Genomic DNA, 18,850 nt, shown 5'->3' with positions numbered 1-18,850 from the left:
ATTGTGTTGCATAGTCCACCAGCCCTAATGCAAAGCAATGCCCACGTGCGGATCGTTCTAATGGCCCGATGAGGTCCATGCCAATTATCTCGAAGAGTACCTGCATTAGAGTAAGAGGGCGCAAAGGCACTTTTGGGGAGGCCGGTGGATTCACCAATTAACCCTCTGGGGTCTGAGCTGTTTTCTGGGCCCTGGAGGTGTTCTGACATGCTCTGACATTTGTGCTTATTTCTGTTACTTGTGACATGGCTAAAGTCTAATTACACTGTATTCAGCACAAACTCTGCTACAATAATATATCAGCAGCATGTGTGTAAAAGTTTGTAGTTTTGAGATAATGACATTTATGCGTGGTTTGTGAAAATACAAAAAAAAATTCTCACTGAAATAAGGTCATGAAACCCATACTGATTATTTCTTCACAAGACTTTTGAAAATTGTATGACGTAGCCTAGAATATTTGCTCTAAAATTATGTGAAAATCACCCTGACTGCTCATTCAAATAAGACAATATATTGATTTAAAATTTTTAAAATATGTAAGCTTTTCACACCTGAGAAAGACAAAGACCCTCCCCTAACGGCCCTATTAGGAGCTATCAGGCCCTATCATTCTGAGCAAACTTGCACAAAGAATGAGGAGATTTAAAAAAGAATGGCTTTTAGATTGTTTGATTTATTTACAACACAACATAATCCAAAGATACACAACAAATGACAAAAAAGCACTCATTGAAACCAATGATCCAAAGACAGAGACCTTTGTGCCATTCCTAAAAACATTGTACATACCTTTCATTTCCAAGGTGTTTGATTTTCACTTTACCAGGTTCATGTACAGAGACTCATGTGAATGTTGAAGTCAGCAGGAGTGGCATCTGGGCCCTGAAAAAAAAAAAATTGAACATACTTATATCAAGATAAAGGCCTGCACGATTTTGGGAATACATTTTAGATTTTTCTGGTTAAAATTGCTTTTTAAAATTCACAGAATACACACACACACACACACAAATGTTTCCAACAATATATAATATAATGAACACTAGGTTTGTTGTGCATTCTAGGCATAGGCTATGTGCTGCATAAAATAATAATAACAATAACCATAGCAGCCTATAAATCTTCCAAAATTATTCAGTAACAACTAAGCTAGAGAAAAATATATTGATTATCATGTTACTTCAAATGTTTCCATTCGTTATGATGATATGAAATGAGATAATAGTAAAAACATGAAGCCGTTTGGTGCGTTTTGCTTTTCGAATGTATCAAATATGATACATTCAAACGCGATCGCGCTCAAATATAAAACATTATGGTTACCATATACATATCTACGTTTGAGCAGATATCCACAAACACAGTAACAGTAAACACGGGTCTAAATATTATAATATTCACCATATATCTAGCAACAGTTCAACTGCAATGTGAAATTTATGCAACAATAACAAACTAATATGTAAGAATGTCTTACCTTACATCTTTCTTGTCTTCAAATCGCATTCTTCTTCTTCTGAGGTAGCCTAAATCCAATGTAAGCTCACGGCGCGTCTTTCAAACTCGACGAAAAGCAGAGACTTGTGAAGTGTTTTGCTGCTTTGTTTTTGAGGTAACGAGCGCGTTCGCGTTCCATGTGGAGATTTGCATGTGAATATCTTTTGCGCGAGTGGGCGTGTTCAAATTAAAAATAATTAGGAAGCGTTTGAGAAGCTGGACATCTTGTTGGTTTTATACAAATTACTTAAACAGAGAATATTTGTTTTCAGTTTGAATCCGATCATTTAAAAGTACACACTTAAATGTTTATAAAGGTATATGGCTCATAAATGTGTGACAAGTATTCGCTGAGTTTTGTTTCAGTTTATAGACGTGCTCAAGAAAAAAAGTTCACCGCGACGGAGAGGCAGAACGCACACCCTGTTTATTTTCTTTATTTTACAAAAGCACAATGTTTTGATTTGATTGTAAGTGGACACATACAAAAGTAAAAATATCACAGATTATTTTTTTATATTTATTTTTTCTGTATGACCATAAATGACGGAGTAATTTAAGTTTATAGTGCTACAATGTGAAGAAAATCCAGCAAAACGCGCCCGCGCGTTTGCCGACCTCAGAAGGTTAACATTCACGACAAGCCGCGCACCATCTGCGCACATTGTCATGAATGCCTGGCCAATAGAATCGGGTCATGAGACGATTTACTGTCATTGCTTGTCCTAAATGTCCTGCCATAGGATTACAGTGAGCCGCCTGGAAAAGCATATCCCGGTGGCTTTTTTGGTACTAATAATTGGGTTATGTCTTGATTTGTCTGCGTGTCTTGGGTCACTCAATACAACCTATCTTTTAAAATAGCTAAATATGGATAGGAGAGTGGTCGAGCTGGTTGAAGCTGACCGTCGATAGAACAGACCTGTTCAAAAGCTTGTTTTAATGTCTCATCCTGAGACTGTTCGAGGGGAAAGTCATCATGCTCTGTGAGGATTAGCCTCTCAATAGTGCTCTGTTCCCCTGGCTGCACGACCTCACCCCTTTCATGCTCTCTCTTACCACAAGAGACATCCGCACACAAATACCCCAATAATTGGCTAAAAGCTGGCCAATTTGTTCCTAATATTAGCGGATGTCAGAAGCGTGGGTTTACTTGACCAATACACTGTGCTAAATTGAATAACAGCAGGCATTACTGGATATTTCACCACATCCCCATGTACACACTCATGTACACACCTGAACCATGCAGCTCTTATCCAATGCCTCGGGCTGAATCAGGCTTTGATGAATCGAGGTTTGGTTACATCCTGAATCCACCAAAGCCTGATAAGCACCCCCCTTAAAACTCACAGGTATTTGTTGCAAGCCAGCTTGATCTGGGACAGCCTGCAGTGCATCCGAAACCTAGATCAGTGCCCCCACCTCCATCACCGGACACCTGTCAACAAAGTGTCCCAGTCCAGCCCAGACCTCCCCGCCGCCCTAGTGGCTGGAAGTGGGTCAAGGAATTGACGTGAAGAGAGCGGAGGAACGGGAGCTAACACTGCACCTGCACTCTGGACAGTCCTCACTGGCCAGCTGGAGGTTCAGGAGCTGAACCACCCCTCCATCGGGGTTGGGTTCGAGTAGGGAGATTTACACGGGAACTAGGGAAAGGGACCGGTTTAGAGGAAGAGAGAGTGGGAGAAACCATTGGGGAGGGGAGAGAGAAAGCGACAGATGGCAGGGATTCACCGATACCGGGGCACACCACCATCTGGTCCTCTGCCAGTTGAATGGCCAGGTCCAGCGATATCGGGCGGTGGCACTGGACCCACTGCATGCTTCCCCCAGAAAACAGCCATCTGTGGCACGCATCCCAGAGCTGATGAGCCATTATGAAGGACCGGCCACTCTTGCCCAGGTCCAGTGAGCAGAAGCGCTGGCGCTTTTACTCTTGGCTGAGGCCGACCCACTGTAGGATGGCTCGCTTCAGGTCTTCATAGAGCAGGAGGTTCTGGACCGGCAGCTGCTGGGCTGCCACTCGCGCCTCTTCCTAAAGCGGCTGGATGAGTCGCACCGGCCAGTGGGCTTGTGGCCATTCACATGTAGGGGTGGGGGAAAAAATAGATTCTTAGATGTATCGCGATGCAAACGTGGGCGATTCTGAATCGATTCACAAATATCAAAAATCGATTTTCTAAAAAATGTATATTTTCTAATAACGTAATATTGACGAAACAAAAAAGGCGGAACTCTGAAGCGCGGAAGTGCAGTGCCTGGAAATCGCACGAAATCCGAACGGCACCCTCTTTAAGCTAACGTATGGAAAATTGGCATAATTTCATTGTGACCCATTTTTATTTTTGTATGAGAGCTGCTTTCTTTTATTGTTTAGTTTTCACATCAGTATGCTGTAAAAATATCTGTTATACTTACGTTATACGTAGGTTTACTGTACTGGCCTTCACAGTCACAGTGTGTATCAGTGCAATGCCAGTCACAAAAAGTTACAGTTTTGACGGTGCTCTCTACAGTGCAACAGTTGTTGTTACGGTATTGCCTATAGTATAACGTTTATCGATCAGTATTACGTTCAGTAAGTTATACTAGTGTCACTGCTCACTAGTAAACATTGTGGATTTGTATGTGTTCTGTACAGATTCCGCCGACTCAAGCGGCTGTTTACTTACCAGTTTTCTATCGCTTGGGGATTCTGTTCTGAAGTATCTGTTCATCACTGCCTGTTACCGTGAGGCTTTCAACCAAAGTCACTGCCTATGATCGCGAGGTATCCACCCAAAGTCACAGTTATTTGCTTGCTGTGTCTGTTGGCTTTGCTCTGTGCATCACGGGCATGGCTAATGGCTAACAGACCACTCTCCACGACTGGCATGATGCTGAACTATTCCGCCATTCAACTGAAGAAATTCAACAACTATACCACTCCATCGTGTATATCAGTCATTAAACAACTTGGACTCCTTCGCCGGCCCCGTTACATTCACAGAAGTTGCCGTCGAAAGTTTGTTTTCTCCTGGTCTGATCACAACATCTCATCCATCTGGTCTGGCGTGCGCACCGTCGCATCTCGAACACGTCATCAGGGCGCCGTCACTCCTAGGACTAGTAACGCTGGAGTTTCCATGACAACACTACGCACTGACTGGGATGGAAACCGTAGAAAACGTGGAGTGGACCTCAGTCTACTTCGGCCAGTACAGAGACTCACTGCTGCATCAAATATCAAGATTGAACTTTTTAATGCACAATCCATCACAAACAAATCTTGCCTTATACATGATTATATTCTATATTATATTCATGATCCATATTCTAGAAAAGTGTTTGGATATGATGTGCCTTACAGAAGCCTGGCATCAACCAGATGTGTATTCTTTTTTAAATGAGACCTGTCCCTCTGGCTACTGCTACTTACAGAAAGCCCGCAGCACAGGGCGTGGTGGTGGTCTGGCTGTCATCCACCGAAGTGATCTGATCTTGTCCCCTATAACCCTGCCTGAGCTGTCTTCGTTTGAATGCCTTGCATTTAAATGTAAGCACCCTCTCTCCACGACGATACTTCTTATTTACCGGCCACCCAAACCAAACTCATCTTTCATCCCAGAGATGTCCAATCTTCTTTCAACTTTCTGTACAATGTCTGCCAATATCATCGTACTTGGAGATATGAATATTCATGTCAACTCTTCCACCTGCCGTTTCGCAGCAGAATTCCTCCAATTACTCAACTGTTTTAATCTGACACAACTTGTCGATGCCCCCACTCATACTAGGGGCCACAATCTCGACCTAGTCATTACAAACTCCGTTTATCTCAGCAATCTTCACGTGCATGATCTAGGAGTTTCTGACCATAAGGCCATCTTCATGAAGATGTCTTCACCGTCCACCCTCATCAAGCCCAAACGCCAAATCTGCTTCAGAAATCTGAAAAACATCAACCTAGAGACTATGGCATCCGACCTCGAGCATCTCCTTTCTGTAAACTGTCTACCACCCATGGACTCAGTGGACTATTATAATAACACCCTCAGAAGCATTCTGGATCTCCATGCCCTGGTCAAAACCAGAATGGTCACTTTCTCCCGATCAGCCCCCTGGTGAGCTACGAAAAATGAAGGCAGCTGGGCGTGCCATTGAGAGGAGATTCAAAGCCACAGGTCTCACTGTGCACAAGCTCGCTTTTCGGGAACACCGAAAGGACTACTCAAAGTCACTTACAGAGGCACGGTCACATTTCTACTCAAATGTCATCAGAAATAGTCTCGGAAACTCCAAACAACTGTTCTCCACCATAAATCATCTACTCAAACCACAAACCCCCTCACTTACAGAAACTACAGAAGAGCACTGTAATAATTTCCTGGCCTTTTTCAAAACAAAAATAGACTCAATTCGTTCTACCTTTCCTGGATCCTCACCACTATCCACCCTGACTACCCACTCACAGCCTGCAATTTCCGAGCCTCTACACCGCTTCCCAGAAATCTCACAGCAAGAGGTTGAGAAGATAATCAAAAGGATGAAACCCACCACCTGTGCCCTCGACCCTTTTCCTACAGCTCCAGTGAAAGTAAACACCTCTGTCCCAAGTCCTCTGATTACCACTGTAATAAACCACTCCCTCCAGTCCGGCAATGTTCCATCTGCCCTAAAGACTGCCATAATCAGACCACTTCTCAAAAAACCCACCCTTAATCCAGATGTGTTTGCAAATTACAGGCCCATTTCCAATCTCCCATTCCTCTCTAAAGTACTGGAAAACGTTGTCACCTCCCACCTCCAGGATCATCTCAAACACAACAATCTTTTTCGAAAGATTTCAGTCTGGTTTCCGCTCTGCCCACAGCACGGAAACAGCCCTGGTTAGAGTCACAAACGACCTACGGATGACAGCTGATGCTGGTTCACCATCCCTCCTCATACTCCTCGATCTGTCTGCTGCTTTCGATACAGTGGATCATGGCATACTCCTTAACCGGCTACATCAAGCCACTGGACTCACTGACACTTCTTGTAACTGGTTTAAATCGTACCTCACTAATAGAACAGAGTACATTTCACTTGGAAGTGCAAGGTCCCGGCAACACACAGTTACCTGCGGAGTCCCTCAGGGGTCAGTCCTTGGCCCCATTCTCTTCATCATTTACATCATCCCCCTCGGCCATGTCATTAGCCGCTATGGAGTCTCATTTCACTGCTATGCTGCTGACACACAACTGTACATGAAATCGGAAACACACACCTCTGCAATTTCACCAACATCATCTCTGTCTTCAACACTCACTGCCTGTCTGGAGGAGATAAATGTGTGGATGAAACACAACTTCCTCCAGTTAAACAGCTCCAAAACTGAGGCAATTATTGTTGGGACACCATATCAAACGTCTTCCTCCATAACTGGTATAAATATCTCTGGTCATGACATTCCCCTCTCCACAACTGTCACCAATCTTGGTGTAAGATTTGACCCACTACTCAGCTTCGAAGCCCATATCAAAAACCTCTTTCTACCATCTCAGAAATATTGCAAAACTCCGTCCCACACTCACCTTAGCAGATGCTGAAAACTGGTCCACGCCTTTGTCTCCTCCAGACTGGATTACTGTAACGCACTTCTCATCGGGATCCCTAACAAAAGCGTGCAAAGACTGCAGTATGTTCAGAATAGTGCTGCAAGGATCCTGATGAGAGTGCGAAAATACGACCACATCACACCCATTCTCTATTCACTTCACTGGCTTCCTGTTTCCGCCAGGATTGAATATAAGGTTCTTACCCCCCCCATCCCATCTGAAAGAACTACTCACACCTTCAACTGACTTTATGCACAGCTGCACTACTTCCTGAACTTAAGCCAGCTCCTTTATTTCCTGTCTTACATTATTGGACGCACTGATTAATCCAGGTGTGTCTGATTATTGTTGCTATGACTACTGAGGTCAGGCACACCTGAATTAATCAGTGTGTCCAATAATGTAAGACAGGAAATAAAGGAGCTGGCTTAAGTTCAGGAAGTAGTGCAGCTGTGCATAAAGTCAACTACAACTCGATCCCTCCGTTCAACAAACTCAAACCGCCTCCTTCTCCCCAAGACTAAGCTCAGCACTCAGGGCTTTCTGTTCTGCCGCTCCTCGGATTTGGAATGCCCTCCCCGACCATCTGAGGGCACCTCGAACTATTGAGACTTTTAATAAAGGACTAAAAACATTTCTTTTTAGGAGAACTTATGACTTTTAACTATTACATCTATTTGTATTTTACCATCCTTTAATGATCTTAACTGTAGCACTTTGAGATTTGCTCCAAATGTAAAGTGCAATACAAATAAAATCTATTATTATTATTATTATTATTATTATTATTTTTATTATTATTATTATTATTAAAGATGATCATGTACTTTTTTTGTATAAGCTGTTTTTGATTGTGGTATACAGCAACAATTTCAAGTCATAAGTCTTAGACTCATTATTTATTGGGCAGCTTTGTATGTCACTAATTATTCAGAATATGCGTAACTCCAAGTATTATTTTTGTATGAGAGCTGCTGGTTCATAATTCTATATTTTTGTATGAAAGCTGTTTGTGATTTTATTCTTGTGATTCTATTAATTTATTTATTTATTTTTTGTCTGAAGGATTATATTGCTCATTGCATATAACAGGAGGATGTTGGTTAGAAGTCTATTATTTTATGTTAGAGATTCAGAATATGCTGAATTTTGTATTAATTTACAACAAGAATGCTGCTAGTACAGGCACACATTTATTTTCCTGGACATATGCTGACAAATGTAACCTTACAGTTGACTTGCCAAATCACTTACATTTGTTTTATTAATAAAAGATATTGGAAGTAAATTCTTTATAGGTCATTATAAATACTTTGCCTTAAAAGTACCAAATAGTCACACACACACAAAAAGATGCATCGATAATCGTTTTAGCATCACATTGCAGCCCTCTGAATCATAATCGAATCGAATCGTGAGGTGCCTAGAGATTCCCACCCCTACTCACATGCCTCCACGGTTCTCTCAAAGAGATCAATTAAAGCCTCCGGGTCGTCCTCACGTGCCCCATCTTTGTTAAGGGCATGTGAGTGGGCGGGGCATGGTCATGGCGGTGGTGGCTTTTCTTCCTTCCCGGGTTTCTGTACCAGTGTGATAATGTTCAGAGTAAGGAAGGAGGAAGACAGGGTCAGCTTACTGAGACTTGTGTGTTTATTTGACTCTTTCGATAAAACAAAAACAAACGCATTAACAGTATTTACTTTAGATTAAAGCAATCAGCATCTCCGTTTGCAACAGCAGTTAGTCTCCAGACATTCGCACGAGTCTCCAGTCCAGTCTCTCTGCCAGCTTCCCGTTTCCCGGTGGCTTTATCCGGTCTCTCCACGCCAATTACTGCAACAAGACACAGGTGTTTGTCATTTTGCACTTGACCTACTTATGCACTGCTTGTGTCCTGTCTCTCTCTCCCGCTGCAGACCTCGCTGAACCATACCCCATACAGAAATATGAATCAGCACAACAATTTTCAAGATTAATCATAATAAGAACTGTTTGAGCACAAAATCAGCACAATAAAATGATATCTGAATGATCATGTGATGCTGAGGACTGGAGTAATGTCTACTGAAAAATCAGCGTTGCCATCATGAAAGCTTACACTTACAGTTGTTAGATTTTGGTGTATTTGGCCGAGCAGTGGTTTGGGTGGCTCGCCAATGTATTAGATTTCTCCAATACATAAAATAAGTAAGCTTGACCAGAGTTCTTGTGGGGAGAAGAATTTATTGAAGGTTTGTAGTGTAGCAGTCCTTCAGCAGCAATGTTAGCATGTCGCCCTTCAACAATCTTAACCCAACGTTCTGTGTCTGAGACAGAACTTTATACATGAAGACAAAAGGGCTACAAACAAAGGAAAACTGTTAGGACCTCCCACAGGAGATCTATACTACAATCTACCTTGAGCAATGTGGTTTCACACCCATCATGTTCTATGGGCCATTTGTCTGTATGGGCCATATGACTGTGGGCCATTTGGTTCACACCTTTACAGACACTGTTTTCAGTTGATTAAATCTAAGTCACAATGTAGATGAATCTGATGACAGACACTGTTTTCAGTTGATTAAATCTAAGTCACAATGTAGATGATTCTGATGACTGAAAATACAAAATCTTTCACAGTCAAGTCACATTTATTTTTATAGCGCTTTTTACAATACAATACAGCATATATTAATATGTTTCTGTGGGGGACATATGAACGTGTGTATGAGTCATTACTCAGGGCATCTGGATGGGTATTTTTTCATTTAGGGATATCAGCTGATGTGAGTCAAACACGGTGTCTCTGAAGTCTCTGTTCTCGTGTTATATGAGTTTAAGCACACTGAGCGCTGTGACTCAGCACCTCATAATTTTCTCTTTCTGCCTATACATCTGCCTTCTTTGAATCTCTGGGTCCTTTCTCTGTGTCTATTGCTTTCTCCCTCCCTCTTTCTCTCTCTGTCTTCTTTCTGGCTCTCTACCATTGCCCTGTCAGTTGATTAGATAATGCAAATACATTATTTATAACACTTCACTCCTTCTCAGGCCTTTATGGGATGCCTAGCAACCAGGCAATTGTATCATACGGTGCAAGAGATCTGATAATGAGACATAGAACCAGTGTTAATGCTGTTTCACACGAGATGTGGCATGCATTATAATCAGTCGAGGCAGAGTGAGCTTTACAGTTTCACAAGCTGATGTTGCTTTGCTCATTAAGTACATTCAAGTCACCAATGTAACATGTTGAAATCGGCCTGCCTGGATGCTTTTTATTGTATTTTATATGTTGAGAACCACTTGGTAAAGCTGCTTATTCACTCCCAAACTCAAAAAAAATCCAAGGCATTAGATATACCATGGAACACAGTCAACAACTGTAGAAAGTACAGGGCATCCCTTCATCCAAGCCTGGCTAAAGTTTGCAAAAACATATATATATATACAGTATATATTTGGTTTTATTTTACTGTAAAATTACAGTAATAAAATTTATGTTTTAATTTCTTCATTTTCAAACATTCAATCATCTAGCTTTTATTTTGGCGAAAAACTGTAGAGAGCTCCTTCTTCGTTGACAACAGGTTTATGTATGTTTTCATTACAAATCTGATAATAGCCGGAGCATATTGCATTCCCAAATGCACGTTATAAGCGATCCAAACTGGGAGCAATTGGGAGTTAGGTGCTTCGCTCAAGGGCATCCTCAGTCGTTCAATACTCTGCCGGTATTGAGAATCAAACCTGCGACCTTCGGGGTTACAAATCAGAATCTCTGAGCATTAGGCCACAACCGCCACATCTACAAGATGGTACTCCAGTAAAAAATGTATGCAATGGTCTAATAAAGTAGCACAACCTATTCACTGTTTAAAGAAATTTATATTCAATTAATTATATTTAGTACACAGAATTGGTAGTGTGTTGTATCACTCGAGTTTTTATAAAGAACATTATCATCTAATATCACTGCAAATAGGCTTTACTTTGAACATAAACCAATGTACTATGTACATAATATGCTGCACTGTGGCTCAGTGGGTAGCACTGTTGGTCCCTGGTTCAAGCCCCGGCTGAGCCAAGAGTCTTTTCTGTGTGGAGTCTGCATGTCCTCCCTTTGTCTGCGTGGGTTTCCTCCTGGTGCTCCGGTTTCACTTTCCCCCAAAATCCCAAAACATACAGTATACTGTAGGTGAATTGGCTATACTCGAGTGACCATAGGTGTGAATGTGTGTGTGTGAGTCCCAATCCATGAAATGGAGAGGGTTGGGGACAGACCTGGCAACCTACCCCATTGCCAAGAAAATTCATGGTATGGGAAGAGATGGCCATAGAATCACCAAGAGTCAGATAATGGTCAGATAATGACTGAAATGGTTAATGAGAGAGATTAAATCAAATGAATATTACAATAATAAGTTATTGCTCTACCAAATGTCCCACATTGTCCTGCAAAATCAATTCTGCCGACCTGCAACAAAGCAATAATCAGGTCATCCTCAGAGCAGATGCAGAGATGAGTTTGTGTGGAGCAAACACCGGATCAAGATCTGTGGAAACACAGAGCCTCGCTTCGCTCTGAAATGTGCGACTCATTTATTTAATTAAATTTTTTTTAGCATTAAAATTTTGATAATTATGCTAAACCATATCACGATTTCAATTTTATTTTGATAAATTGATCAGCCTTACAAGAGGAACAGCAAGAATATGAGTCACTGCATGTGTAAATGTTCTGGCTTTGTGTTTTTCTGTAATTCTAGTAGTGTTTGTACATGAATCAATGGTTTGTCTATGTTAGGGTTGTCTGCTTGCAAACACATGCATTGTTTGTACACTGTGTGTGTATTGTCTGCCTAGTAGCTGACACTTGTAATCGTAGCTGGTCCCAGCTGGATCGGATCAGGATCCTGTTGGATTAGCAGAGTTCAGATGCAGGGCCGTGACCCTACAGCAGTTCTTCAAGTGCCACCTCTGCTACATCCATATGAAAATGAGGCAATTTATGCCCAAATGTGCTAGCCTCATATCTGTTTATATTTTAAACCCCCTTCTTGTGCTCTGCTGTACAGTCCTCCAGCTATAAGACTAATAAACACCTGAATAACCAGAACAGCCTCTTACTGAGCTGTGATTGGTCCACAGGCTTGTCAGTCTGTGTATTCCTGCAGCTGTGTATTCCCACATGCCCTGCCTGTGGCTGCTTCTTTCACTCGTGTCTGTGAGAGCCTCATTTCCTGCCTCGCTTTTCTCTCTCCCCAGCGGAGTCATTCTCTCTGATGTGCTTTTGAAGTGCCTGCATAATCAGCAGTCATGTGCCGCAACCCAGAAATACAACTGCATATGTGCTGAAAGAGGGGACGATGAAATGTAATTGCAATGGGTAAATCATGGTGTTGTTGGCAGGATTGGGGAAAGTAACACAATTTAACTCTAGGCATAACCACCAATTCACTGTGCACATACACTGTTGTTCTAAACCCACTTTTCATCTCATACCATTGATTTACAATGCATATTACATTGATATTTCAGATTTAAGAAGCTTTGTTGGCATGGGGAACTATCTTCACGTTGCCAAAGCATTAGTAAATATACAATACATACTGTACATGCACATTTACTAAACAAGTCTTATTTATCATCAATATTTCTGGTTCATTTTCCAGGAAATGAAGACTGTACATTATAAATGTGAAATATTATGATGCAAATTAGGTAATTGTGTGTAGGACTTGCCAGTAATTTACAATAACATTTATGTATTTGGCAGACACTTTTAACCCCAAAATAAAAAGTTTCACAATTTTTTAGTTCATGCATTCACTGGGAATTAGACCCATAACCTTGCTTTACTGTTTGAACTGTAGTATTGTCCTGAAAATTCAGAAAAAAATATATTAACCTTTGACCATATATGATATATCTTGATATTTATGTACTTGCCCTACAAATTGCCTTTAAATCAGAGAAATCATAATTTCATTAAAAAGTCAATTATTGTGAAGTAAATTTTAGTTGAATGTTAAATTAGTTAAAAAATAACCATAAAGCATTTTCTACACTGTATTTCACCAAACAAACACAATCAAAAATGTTCATAATTTTTATGCATCAAAATAACATATGGTTATTTTGTTACACAGCAATGCTTACCTATATATACACTGAAGTTTTTTATCTAATATTTACTTAAGACATTTTAATACCTGGCATGGGAAATCCATTTTTCAGTGATAACATAAATATGGTCATATTTCACCCATAATGCCCCCCTGCCCCAAAAAAAAAAAAAAGATTCTCATCAGTGTAATGCAAAAGGTGTATATTTTTTAATTATCCAGTAGGTCTTGATATTAAATATATTGAGTACTGTAGAGTACAGATGATTGTTTTTTCAGTAATGAGAGTTTAATGAACATCATCAATGAGAATAGTGGGAATAACAAAATGGGATATTGGGAATTACACAAAATTAAAATGCAGGCCCAGCTCCACAGGCGGGCTTTTCCCACCCTGCCCCCACTCCAAAAAACGACATATTGTCGTTTTCGGGCTCCTCACACCATCGGTGCTCGGGCCCTAATTGGGCTACATCAAAATGCCTGTTTTGGCAAGTATCCTCGTAAGCCCTGTTTTAACTGCGTTAAAATAAAAAGTCTTAATGAACGTAAACAATTGGGAGAAAATCTGATGCTTGTCGGAACTGTGCATTTGATCTTAAAGTGACAGTAGCTTAATATACTGTTTAAATCTTCAACTTTTTTAACATCTATGTAATTTATTTATTTTTATCTTTTTTTTCTTTCTTTTTTTTTATTATTGTTTTTTGGGTCTACATTCTATGTTTGTATTTGATTTTGATTTTCTTGAAGTCTACCAGGGGTGGGATGGGGTGGGTTCTAGATTTGTATAGTTGCTTTTTGCTTTGTATTTTTGTTTTTCTTGACTTTAAAAAAGAAAACTCAATAAAAAGTTGTTAACAAAAAAAACAAAAAAAAGTTTAAATCTGATCTTGACCAAGCGGCAACCTTCCTGTCTCTCTTTTGAAACCAACATGGAAGTGACTTAAACTGCAATTCATCGACTGGCCGCTAGAGACAGGCTGCAAAAGAGTGTCAATCACATAGGGCGGCGACGGCAAAATGGGCTTCAAAAATTTGGGCTTCAAAAATGCTCTTCAGAAACTGACGGGTGACGTCATGGACACTACGTCCATATTTTTTACCATCTATGATCTTGACTGAATAACTTATTTAGCTTTAATAGGATTAATATATTTAATTTATACATTATAGTCTCTCTCTCTCTCTCTCTCTCTCTCTCTCTCTCTCTCTCTCTCACTATCTATCTCTCTCTCACACACATATCTGTATCTTTGTTCTATTGTATTTATTTGTGCTATTGTTTGTAATTTGTAAAGTTACAAAATCTGTAATGGGGAAACAATTAAATAATGTATGAACTCCGGCTCACCAGGAATCTCATTGGAGCCTGGCCTGTTTTTAAATCAGTTGAGTCTACTCAACTATTTTGTACTGATTCCAAGTTGACCCCTTTCCACTTTACCCATACCCTTCCCTTATAAATAAACTCTTTTATTTATAGAGCAATGTATAACAGCAGCACACCATCACAAACTCCCTACACTCATATTTTTCTTGCCCACAAGCATTTTAATTTTTAATCTAGAATATATAAAAAAATGAACAGTTCTGCAAAAATACATCACGCATCAGAACAAAAAAAAACAGTGTAACTCTCCCTCGCTTCCTGTCCACAGGGAAAGTTGTTGGTGCGCACAGGCCGCGTGGGTCTCGGGGAGAAGATGCTGAGGGACGCGATACAAGTGCATAACACGGCACACGAGGCCTGGAGTGCCCTAGGGGAGGCACTACAGAGCAGAAGCTGCTCACAGGCTCCCGACTGCTTCCTCACCGCACTGGAGCTGGAGTCCAGCTGCCCTATCCGGCCCTTCACCATCATCCCACGAGAACTCTGACACATCTATGGCACTCGTATATATGGAGGGAATGCTGGCTTTCAATCACTTTAATGACACATACTGTATAACAAAAACTTTGCACTTTTGGCTCTTGATTGAAAGGGAGCGTGATCGCATTAGTGAAATTTCACAAGCAAACAAGGTCCGTCGTGAATAGAGTAGCGACGCATGAAGCACCGCTCACCCAGCTTTCTGTTGATCAATGTGGCAAATGAAAATATATGACAAAATTCAATGTGGGACTTTTTTGTTGTCACACAAAATTCCAGACTGCGAGAATTCCCATTGAAGCGTCTGCGCTATTTCACAGAGCAACAGAAAATGTGACCTTAAAGGGATAGTTGAAAAATGAAAATTAGCCCATGATATACTCACCCTCAAGTCATCCTAGTTGTATATGACATTCATCTTTCAGACGAATACAATCGGAGTTATATTACCCAATGTCCTGGCTCTTCCAAGCTTTATAATGGCAGTGAATGGCTGTTTCTATTTTGAAGTCCATAAAACTGCATCCATCCATCATCAAAGTGCTCCACACGGCTCCGGGGGGTTAATAAAGGCCTTCTGGAGCGAATTGATGCATTTGTGTAAGAAAAATATTAATATTTAACACGTTAAAAAGTAAAGTTTTAGCTTCCAGCCAAACGGCCATACGCTGTCTACTTGCACCTAAAGTGCAACTTACACAACTTGTGACTTGTAAACTTGTAAATATCAGCAGTACGTCGCATTACTCGCATAAGTTGCGTATGAAATCTGTATGTTCCATAAAATCTGTATGTTCGTTTGGCCGGAAGCTAGTTATTTTACTTTATAAAGGTTTAAATATGGATATTTTTCTTACACAAACGCCTTTATTAACCCCCGGAGCAGTGTGGAGTTTGTTTATGATGGATAGATGAACTTTTATGGACTTCAAAACAGAAACAGCCATTCACTGCCATTATAAAGCTTGGAAGAGCCAGGACATTTTTTTATATAACTTTGATTGTATTCGTCTGAAAGAAGATTGTCATATACACCTAGGATGGCTTGAGGGTGAGTATATCATGGGGTAATTTTCATTTTTATTATAAGAGCACTCTACAATTTTTGTCGACTGCAACTTTAAATGCTTGGACTCTTTTTTGTCAGGTTGATTCGATAGACTGTCAGTGATTCCAACAATATTGTTCTTATTTATCTTGACAGTTGTGGTGTGGACTTCCATATTCTCAAATAACTACAACATATCTGACAGAATGACTGAACACATGAAACATTTTCTTTCTATCTGCAATATTTTTTTGCACATGCTGCAACATGTTCAGATACGGAGTCTTGTATTTCAGGGACAAAATTATTGAATTATTTAGTTCATTTTAAATTCTTTTAGTATTTATAAACCTGGTAATCATCTGTACTGTATGTTGGTTAAAGATTGTTCTTCTTGTAAAGAGTGATTTTTGCAGTCCCAGCGTCATTGTTTTCTGTTGTTTTCATTCCTTATCAGTTTCGGTCCTGTAGCTCCACAGCACTTAAATATCTTATGTAACGTTTCCAGTGCTGTTGGTGGAGAAACCCTTGGTCTTCTTTCTCTGGGGCGGCTGTGGTTGCCTAGCAGCCGAGCCTTGTTTGAGTTTCTGGGGAGGCTGTTGGATCTTCAGCACGTGGGTCTAAAGCCTCATGGAAAACAGCGCTGTGCTATTTTAGCCAGTTCTGTTTGATGACGGGATCAAGATGTTAATTAGGGAGAGCATTGAACAAATGCATAGACTATTGAGTTGGGTTATGTAAGTGTTATAAGTGGGATTCTTGTTTACTTGCACACATCTACAGTATATATGCCCACTGTTTCTCCTGGCACAGTTTAACAAGTGCTCTTGAAATTGTATCTCTATTATCCTCCCATTGCTATTGTTTGAAACCGGTCTTTCTGGCCTCTCTGCATGTTTTGGCATAGTATTGTTTTGAATCACTTCCACATAATATTTTATAGAGCTTTCTCTGTTTTAACTATTGCTGATGCATAATTCAAATGCTTGAATAAGAAGGTCTTACTAAATGGGGCAATGACATACTTTTTGTGTTCTAAAATACATTAATATGTAATTCAAACCGATATAAATACACATTCACATTGAATCTGCTTGTAAAAGTTTTTCATGGCATGGCTGGGTTATTGCGGGTTGTCAAATATAAACGTAATATTACTTAATATTATTGATTTTAAAAAATCTTAAATGTGTTCATGCTGCATGGTAATATTCAATTTAATATTTGACAGTTATAGCAGCTGTTTTTTTGTGTTTTTTTTTAAAATAAGCATTTTCATACGGAAGGAAATTTTTTTTTAGAAAAAATCGAGTTTAAAAAAAATTAACCTTCGAGATTAAAGTCAAAACATTAGGAGAATAATGCTCACAAGATTATGTTGTTTAATGGTAGTCATATGGTCATATTTCAACCATAATGAAAAACAAATAATGATATATATACATTGCGTGCAGAATTATTAGGCACATTGATTTTCTGATCATATTTTTTTTCCAGGCACATTTGACCAATTCCAAACCACATTAATCTTAATAACTACTATTCATTTGTATTTAATCATTTATAAGTGATCATTTATAAGTGATAATTGTTCATGAAGGTTGGAAATGAAAAACGCCTTATATTCAGATGTGCATAGTTATTAAGCACGTTTTCTTTTACAGATAAAATAAGGCAAAAAAGATTTAACTCAGACTGAAAAGTCAAAATTATTAAATGCCCATGAGAAGGATGCAATACTTGAAATTGCAGTTAAGGCATGACCATTGGACAGTGAAATGCTCATTGGGTCAGCAGGATCAGACAAAAACAGGTGGAGAAGAAAAGACACGTGTGAAACCATCAGGAACCCTTTAGTCTCCAGTGCCACCATTTTCCAGAACTGCAACCTACCTTGAGTCTCCAGAAGTGCAAGTTGTCAGGATCTCAGAGACTTAGGTTAGGTAAAGAATCCTAAAAAATGACCCACACTTAAGAAGTGTAGCAAATACATGAAGACTGTTTTTTTATAGGCTTTATCAACAGACAGATTGAGAGTGACTCTTGAAGGACCAGCACTGTTTGAAGAATTCATCTTCCAGAATCTGGCAGTAAGTTTTGGGAGTTCATTTTTAGTCCATCTCCTACCCTGAAGTCTGTTTTGCAGAGATGGACTAAACATGAATAATTCTAATATGCTGATTTGATGCTCAAGAAACATTTCTCATTATTATCAATGTTGAAAACAGTTACTTGCATTTTTATTTCAGGCTTCTTTGATTAATAGAAAGTTCAAAAGAACAGCATTTATCTGAAATAGAAAGCTTTTGTAACATTAAACACTATACCGTTCAAAAGTTTGGGGTCAGTAAGAATTTTTATTTTATTAAAATCAATAAATCAATACTTGAATTAAATACTATTCATCAAGGATGAATTAAATTGATCAAATGTTACAGTAAAGACATTTATGTTACAAAAGATTTTATTTCAAATAAATGCTGTTCTTTTGAACTTCAGAGAATCCTGAAAAGAAATTGTACACAACTGTTTTCAAGATGGATAATAATAATGAATGTTTTTTGAGCATCAAATCATTATATTAGAATGATTTATGAAGGATCATGTGACACAGAAGACTGGAGTAATGATGCTGAAAATTCAGCTTTGATCACAGGAATAAATTACATTTTAACATATATTAAAATAGAAAACAGTTATTTAAAATTGTCACAATATTTAACAAGATTACTGTTTTTTT

The 18,850-nt window shown here is 39.5% G+C and overlaps 1 protein-coding gene across 3 annotated transcripts in view; it reads left to right on the top strand.

Annotated features, from left to right (window-relative positions):
* Positions 1-17,215, top strand: part of ttc7a (tetratricopeptide repeat domain 7A) — a 91,035-nt gene extending 73,820 nt beyond the window's left edge. For 2 of the 3 annotated variants that reach the window (XM_079855035.1, XM_079855036.1), the window contains one exon: positions 14,851-17,215. In XM_079855035.1, the coding sequence (XP_079711161.1) occupies positions 14,851-15,069 (219 nt within the window). In that variant the 3' untranslated portion in view covers positions 15,070-17,215. The remainder of the gene's footprint in view (positions 1-14,850) is intronic. The other variant, XR_013819517.1, reaches the window with a different exon arrangement.
* Positions 17,216-18,850: the final 1,635 nt, after the last annotated feature.

The sequence above is a fragment of the Squalius cephalus genome (assembly GCF_949319135.1).
Source record: "Squalius cephalus genome assembly, chromosome: 21".
Taxonomy (NCBI): Eukaryota; Metazoa; Chordata; class Actinopteri; order Cypriniformes; family Leuciscidae; genus Squalius; species Squalius cephalus.
Note: the sequence above shows the minus strand (reverse complement) of the source record. Positions and strands in the feature narration are given on the sequence as shown.